General features: G+C 39.9%; 1 protein-coding gene across 1 annotated transcript; it reads right to left on the reverse strand.

Moving 5' to 3' along the window:
* Nucleotides 1-4,048: 4,048 nt before the first annotated feature.
* Nucleotides 4,049-6,255, reverse strand: RAMP3 (receptor (G protein-coupled) activity modifying protein 3). Its single transcript, XM_008948932.1, has 2 exons — nucleotides 6,071-6,255; nucleotides 4,049-4,338 (listed from the first exon to the last, which is right to left on the reverse strand). The coding sequence occupies exons 1-2, from the start codon at nucleotides 6,253-6,255 to the stop codon at nucleotides 4,083-4,085; spliced, it is 441 nt and encodes a 146-aa protein (XP_008947180.1). The 3' UTR covers nucleotides 4,049-4,082.
* Nucleotides 6,256-7,453: the final 1,198 nt, after the last annotated feature.

Here is a 7,453-nt window from a genome sequence, read left to right on the forward strand (position 1 = left end):
GCCCAGATGCTGAAGAAGCTGCAGGAGGTGCAACCCACCTGTAGCTTTTTTCTTTAGATCCCACATCACTTGATGCTTGATTTTTTTACATGAGTTGTCATTTTACCTGTATGTGTCAGCTCATGGAGAGTTTACATTGGGTTGGTTTGGATTGGGAGGAGATTTGACGCTTAGATTTCACATCCTGATTTTGAGTATGTATTTCTCATTTAGATTGACATCTTTGGAATGGAAAAGATAAGCATAAAATCAAACTGTAAATGTATAATGGGATCCAATATCTAGTGACAAGAAACCTGGGCATCAAATCTGAATGTAAACTTGAGACATCAACTCTCAAGGTAAAAATGGAATGTCAACTGAAAGAGCCAACTTGGTGGAAAGAGCTTGAGGTGGGCCCAGACTGTCAGTTGAGTGTGCTCCCCTGGTGCTTGGCTGCTCCATGAGCACATGAGCAGGACCTGCCCCTACTTCCCCAGCTTGGGCATGCCTTCTAAGAGATGCCCAATCCCTGTTCTCTCTCAACCTGAGGCATCCTCTGGAGCTTCCCAGAGTGGCCAAATGCCCCTGGCCTGATGGACCCTGGGGGCAAGAATCCTTCCCGTGCCTGGCAGGACACCGCTGGGTGCTCCAGAGCGCTGGGAGCCCTGACAACATCTCTGCACCCCCCTTCTTACCGCTGCTACCTCTGGTTCTGCAGAGCAAGAGGATAGTGGGCTCTCTGGTATGCCCTGGAGGCCCAGGGTGGTGTCCCTGTGCTTGGCAGCCATGGACTGGGCACAGCTGCTGAGAGTCCTTTTCAATTCATCTGGACATCCAGACTATTGGACAAGGGGCATTTAGACTCAATATATTTATTTTGTCTGGCAATAGCTGGGGTGAAAAAAAGGCTTTTGGTTCTCTCTGCATGAACTTTGTGGAGACAGAGATCATACATGATTTCACCATCATTCCGTAACAGAGCACCAGGGGACGTGTGCTACTACCTGCTTATGGTGAGGTCATCTTTTTGGAAAGAAGTCCTGAATTATTTTGTGTTCTTGACCATCTTTCTACCTGCACTTCAGTAAATCTTTTCCTCTTTAGCCTTCATCCTTGCTATCTGTCTTCAAAGATGGCAGCCCTCCCGGTCTTTGTCTTGCTCCTGCTAGTCATCTTCCATCAGCATTTTGCTGAAATTCTGCTATCCTATGGAAATACACGCTTTCCCACTGAATGCACAAAAAAAAAAAAAAAAAAGACCCCAAAACTCACAGCAATTGAACACATCAGCTAGTTGTTTGGCAAGCCTGTCAATTTTCTTTTGACCTAAGCATTGCTTGGGATCTACCACTGCTCCAGCTGTAGGAAGGAATTTGAATCCATTATTTACTTTCTGTTGGAATCTTTGCCCATTTTCCTCTGAGACTGTTGTAACATAGAATTAATTCACAATTACAAAATGAGACAGATTCTTGGTGCCAGACGTTATATTCCTGGTAATGGAAAGAGGTTTGGGGCAAAGGTAGCAAGCTCCATGCAGTAGAACATAACCACAAGTCTCGCTAACATATAGTACAAGTTATGCCAAAAGATTCAATGGTTACCATTCTGGTCCCCTAATACTGAACACAGTTGTTAAGAACTGGACATGGCAGCTGCTTTTTTCCTTAAAACACTATAAATGTTTCTCCAGATTTAACCACTGACGCTGCATTAAATTAAGCGATGTCATTTGCCATGCACTGTTTCAACTTCTCTGCCTTTCTATCAAGTATATTCAAGGAAACAGTGGAAGATCACACTTTGGATGGGGAAAACACACACACAGACACAAAAAAAAGATTAAACTTTCACATCCAAAGCACACAGCAGTGACAGAGTCCTTCCCCCTCCCCCAGAGCACATGAAGGAAAACCCACTGTCTTTTTTCCTTTGAATCTTACATTCCTTAAACTCTTTTAAAAGTTCACACTAGATTTTGTTTTCAAAACAAATTCTGTTTAAGTGTGGCATTTGTTTAAAGACCACAATATATGTTTAGCAATACAATGTCATCAAGGTGACACTTTATTCTCCATTTAGAACCCAGGCCAACCTTGTTTGTATTTAATTAAGCTGGTGAATATCTCTCAGATGATCTATTGATCAGGTTCCAAATGAACTCGAACTGAGAATTTGCACCAAATATAGCAATTAGGCCAAAACTAACATGTTTTTGAAAAAGCTGAAATTTTTGCTATACAGTTTCCAAACTAAAGCTTTGAAACTTGCTTTGAAGATTGTTGAAGTTTGAAGAAAAATTAGGATTAAAATGAAACTGCATGCAGAAAAATTAAATTACTTGGGTTTGGCCACACAAAAGGCTTAACCAATCTTTTGGATCAGATGAATGAGTTGGGTTTTTTACTTCACCACTAGCTTTGGTGGACCAAAACATTTTAATGCAGAAAATAGTACTTAAGTAGAAAATGAAACCAAAGTCCTTAGAAGACATGCCATTCTTCTTTTACAAAGAGCTATTTTTTGCTAGCATCTAGAAAATGAAAAAATATCCTTGTAAAGACAGACAGGAAACACAGAAAATTAAACATTCTAACATTAGGGTAATGAAAATACAAGCTGGTGCCTTCAACCCTTGTGAAAGGCTGTGAAAACATACCAGTACAGCTACATGTGTTCCTTATCTACCTACATATAAACAAAGGGGGCACTTTTAATTTGATTCAAGTTTGGAAATGCTTCTTATACACACAGATCTAAGCCTCAAACACTGGCCCAGAACCTTAAAGGAGAAAATGTAGCTAGCAGAGATATGAAACACCCTTACTTGACCATTCAGCCTGTATTTTATTTGTGTGCACAAGGAATGGAAAAATGAAGAGTCATGTGCAACAGATATTGCTTACTTATATAGAAGATCATTTGACTGAAATGCATTTTGTGAAATTACAGAAAATAAAGGTTTACAACACAAACATAAAAGTTTTTTTTATTTGGGTCATACGCTCTTTATTTAAACTGTTGCTTAGGAATAGCCTTATAGAATAAGACTTCTGAGTAGAATTTTTTATCTTTCCTCTTATATCTGTTCCAGCCTTTAATGTTCATACTTCAGCTCCCACACTCTTCATGGGATGAAGAATTATTTATGTACAAAAATATACTCTGAAAGGCACCTCAATCAACATAACATTTATTTGTAGGATATCACTTGCACAAACTGAAGTGGGAGTGGAATATACAGTGAATGCAAGTCGTCAAGAATAATAATTGTAAAAGAGGAAAAATCAACGTTTGGCATATGAAAGTTTCCTCTTTACTCCTTAATATATTTATAATCAAGCAGTTTCCTCTCACTTTTTCCAGCTCTGTAAAATAAAACCTGTATATCTTCCCCGAGTTTGTCTGTAAGCTATACAATTCCAAATAGTCATGCTTAAAGGCATTTTATAAACTATTTTATAACATGGTGTGATAATTTCCCTGTAGGGATAGTCACTGGAGACATAAATTGTTTCTTTGCCAGGACAATACTTCCAGTTCATGATAATAATGTTTTTGACTAGCCCCTAAGAAAAGCTGCCATTTGGATACATCCATGTTCAGGTTCCTTCACCAGGGATCTTCTATCCAAGTCACAGGGTTCACAGATGAAGACCTTGAGTGTTCTGCACAAAAACTCAAGAGCTGTCATCTCCCCTCAGTCAGTGTTACACCATGCATACATACGCTTACATACAGGTTTGCAAAACTTACTTTTATCAACCAGCTTTCCCCATGGGAAAGCTTTACCCTTCTTGCAGCTAAGGGGTCCATTTGCCTGGGGACTCTCCAGTTTCTAGGAGCTGCTTGTGGATTTCACGATGATGAGGCCAGATGGAAGTGGAGAACTTTGCACCAGCAACACTGATGGCCACGCTCAGCAGCAGTGACTTTTGGCAGTAGCAGGCAGCTCACAGGAGCATTGTCTCCGTCTCAGTATTTCACAAGTTCCATTTCAGCAGATCTGAAATCTTTATGTCAAGTTTCTCTCTTCGTCCTCCTTTCTTTAGTGTTTTTGGAAGAAGGAAATGGAGAAAAAGAAAGCCCAGAGGAACAATTTACACCAGGATATCACTTCTCTTGCTGCACCATACTACCAGTGTTATCATGGCACATGTCAACATGACTGGGATCAAGATCAGAGTTATGAGAATTTCATCGGGTGGATCTTCCCAGTGAACCTTTTCTGAAGTACAGTTTGAAAAGAATTGTTTATGAATTCCAGTGATAAAGCCCTCTGCAAGGGGGTTTGGCCAAAAGCAACTTGCACTGTTGGCTTCACGTTCTGTGCACTGGGTAAAGTTATCGTAATACCTAGGAGAAGAAGAAAACAAAGAGAAGTTTAAACATAATGCATTTTCATGTTACACTTAGAGGAAAGGTACATAGGGAACCACCTAGAATCTCCAAGAGTGGCTCTATCATGTAGATACTCTTCTGAAAGACCTTTAATGAAAGCTGTGGGTACTAAATATTGCACAGTGAGCCAGAAGGACAACTGACTCATGTGTACTCATGCAACTGAGAGATTTCATGTGAAAACCTGAGGTTCCAGATGGAGAGTGGTCAAAATCCTGCCTTTTGGATGTTATTACCGCCAGGACCTCCTAATGTCACTTAAGTAGACTTATAACCCCCTCACTAGAAATATCCACAGTATCTTTAAAAAAACATACACACAAATGTGCCAAGAACAGGATAATTTGAGTGAAAAACAAATAATTCATGCCTCATCTGTCATTGGACATGATGTTGTAGTAAAAATTATTATTTGATTCTGGGACTGAGCCATAACATGCAGTACTGTGGAACAATTTCAATTGTATCCTCACACAGTACAAAGATAATGGGAAAATAGACAGAAAGTAACCTTTTGACAACCTTTATCTTTTTCCCAACTCCAGCAAATGGCCAGAAGGAAAAATCATTTTTAATTACATGTTTGTAATGCTCATGAAAGTTTGGGATCCCCTTGTAATGCCTAATACTTGATTTCGACACAGTATGTCCTTACCTCTCCAGGGATAGCTTATATTTATGAGAATTGGCTACCCCTCAGGAAAAAAAAAAAAAAAAAAAAAGGAAACAATAAGCCTAAATGAGTAATCGGATGGTTTTCGTGGTGTTATCACAAGCCAAAGAAATTCAGGAAGTGAATGGAGAATGGGGGAGGAGATTGGAAATTAGACAACAAAGGATGTCTGGTCGGTGCATGAACAGGACAAGAAATAAGGAAGCTGAATTATTGCTCGTTGCATTTTAAAATATTTCTTTCAGTCCTGCATGACTCAAACTCACTTCAAAGGGAAATTAAAAATAGGAAGGAGAGAGCAAGAAAACACATGGCATCTCAAGGGAGAGCATCCTGCACTATTATCCCTTTCAGTATGCATAAATACAGTAAGTCCTGATGAATGACTTGGTCTGACACCAAGTACCACAGGGACTAATGCTGACTCAGCCCTTTGCTGGGAAGTGGTGGAGAAGAGACGTTCAGTGTTTGGGTCAAGACTGAAGTCAGCCCTGGCAGTGGACAATGGCAGTGGCAGTGCTGTCTACAAGCACGTAAGTTGGGAATACAGGCTGCAAAGCATCTACATTCTCAAGGCTGTGTTCACACAAGAAAAAGCTTCACAGAAAGGTCCTTCTGCAACCTGCTCACAGTTCTCATTCTCAGAGTTTGATCTGATGCCGCTTTATTCATAAGCAAAGACACTGGACAATGTGACAAGTCCACACGCAGATGCTCCGGCAGACGGATATGCACAGTGTATGTATATTTTAAACAAAACAACCAGAAAGGAAGCTTTTGTGACAATGTCAGCAGCCACGGGGAAACAACAGGAAAGAAGTTAAAAATAAAATACAAATATTAGCTGCTTGTTATTTTAGTAGTGTCATTCTTCCATGTGACCCAGTAGCATCCATTCTTTATGTCCTTCGACTAAATTAGAAGCTGAAGATGTCTAGCTGAATATGGGAGAGACAGTCCCAGAGGACCTGAAGAATAATAGAACTGAAGGCATGCCCACAAGGTTCAACAGACAATGCAGACAGCGAAGCCAGCAGCCAGTTGCCCACAAAGGTCAGTGCTTCGTACAGCACAGACACCAGGCAAGGCCCCAGAGAGCATCTGGCCCTGCTCTGGGCCAGGTCTGTGCCAGCTTGTCCCATCAATGGCTGCTTCAGCTCCCCACTGCCACTGCCACCTCCATTTGCCCCGCTGTTCATGTAGAGTTAAAAAAGCAACAGTAAATCTTGGTAACCTGAGCAGACGTCACATAAAACTGCCCTAAACTGAAAGATGTAATGATATAAGTCCTTCCTTTCGGGGCCTGGTTAGGGGTTTTTTTTGGGTGTAAAATCCTATCGAATTTTGTTTTTCCAAGAATTGCTTTTCCAAGAATTCTGTAGATCCTTTTCAAAACTGTTAGATGGTGTAAACAAAAACATTTCCCACTGATTTTCCATTTCAAGTACAACACAGCTTGAAAAACCTGGTTAAGTGTTGCCAAAAGGACAGATAAAAGTAATTAGGAAGTTATATTGTATTTGAAGGACTGAATCACTAAAAAGCAAAAATAGAATAAAAATGTTACCTTAATAGTTTGAATTCCCTACAATTTTCACTTAATACCCTCTCACTCAAAAAAAAAAAAGCTACCTGGACTACAACTATTTTTTCACACAATTGTGAGGCTGTGGGATAAGAAAAAATCTTAACTATTTGAGAATTACATGTCTGCCAGTAAAGCTCAATTCACTTAAATATATATGTAATTTAGTAATCTAGAGTTATGCATTGTAACAAAGTTGATGTTAAAAAGAAGTTCTCTGCATGGTACTGTGTAACCACCGCCTCAGAAGGGAGCAACTGAACCCTCATTACTACAGAATGGCCATTGTGTTGTTGATCCATTGGTTTGTAAGTTGTTGGGCTTTTTGAAGAGGGACGTAGGGTTTAATACATATTTCATTCCAGTTTGATTCTTCCATGCTTTTATGCCTTATGTAATTCTTTTATTCAAATTGTAAAGGCTACAGTAAAAAAAACTTCTCATTCTGTATCACAAAGTCTGCCTTGGCCTCTGACTGGAGGCACTTCAACACAAATACACAAAAATTACACACTTTGTGAAAGGAATGAATGAGAAATTACATTTTCTACTTATTCCCAGGACAAGCAACTGGAAAGCTACAGTAGCTCAAGCTCCTTTACCTCTGAGATTACAAAGAGGCATGGGAAGGCTGTTATTCTCCATACTGAGTCACATTTTCATCTCTTCCAGGCCAGCTACAAAGACTTTAGTAAGTTAATACTCAGAAACAGTATAATCGCTGGGAGCCTGGTCAGAAGTTTTGTAATCAGTGGGCTGAAAAATTAATGCATCTGTGAGCTTCAACTCAGTTCACTAAACAAAACCTAAGT

Source organism: Merops nubicus, unplaced genomic scaffold (genome assembly GCF_000691845.1).
Source record: "Merops nubicus isolate BGI_N331 unplaced genomic scaffold, ASM69184v1 scaffold22710, whole genome shotgun sequence".
NCBI lineage: Eukaryota > Metazoa > Chordata > Aves > Coraciiformes > Meropidae > Merops > Merops nubicus.

Bases quoted from the DNA above. Each gene is read 5' to 3' on its own strand.
- RAMP3 (XM_008948932.1), bottom strand. From the start codon at position 6,255: ATGAACAGCGGGGCAAATGGAGGTGGCAGTGGCAGTGGGGAGCTGAAG. The intron at 4,339-6,070 runs GTCTGTTGAACC...TTCTTCTCCTAG, and splicing joins CTGGCTTCGCTGTCTGCATT to GTATTACGATAACTTTACCC.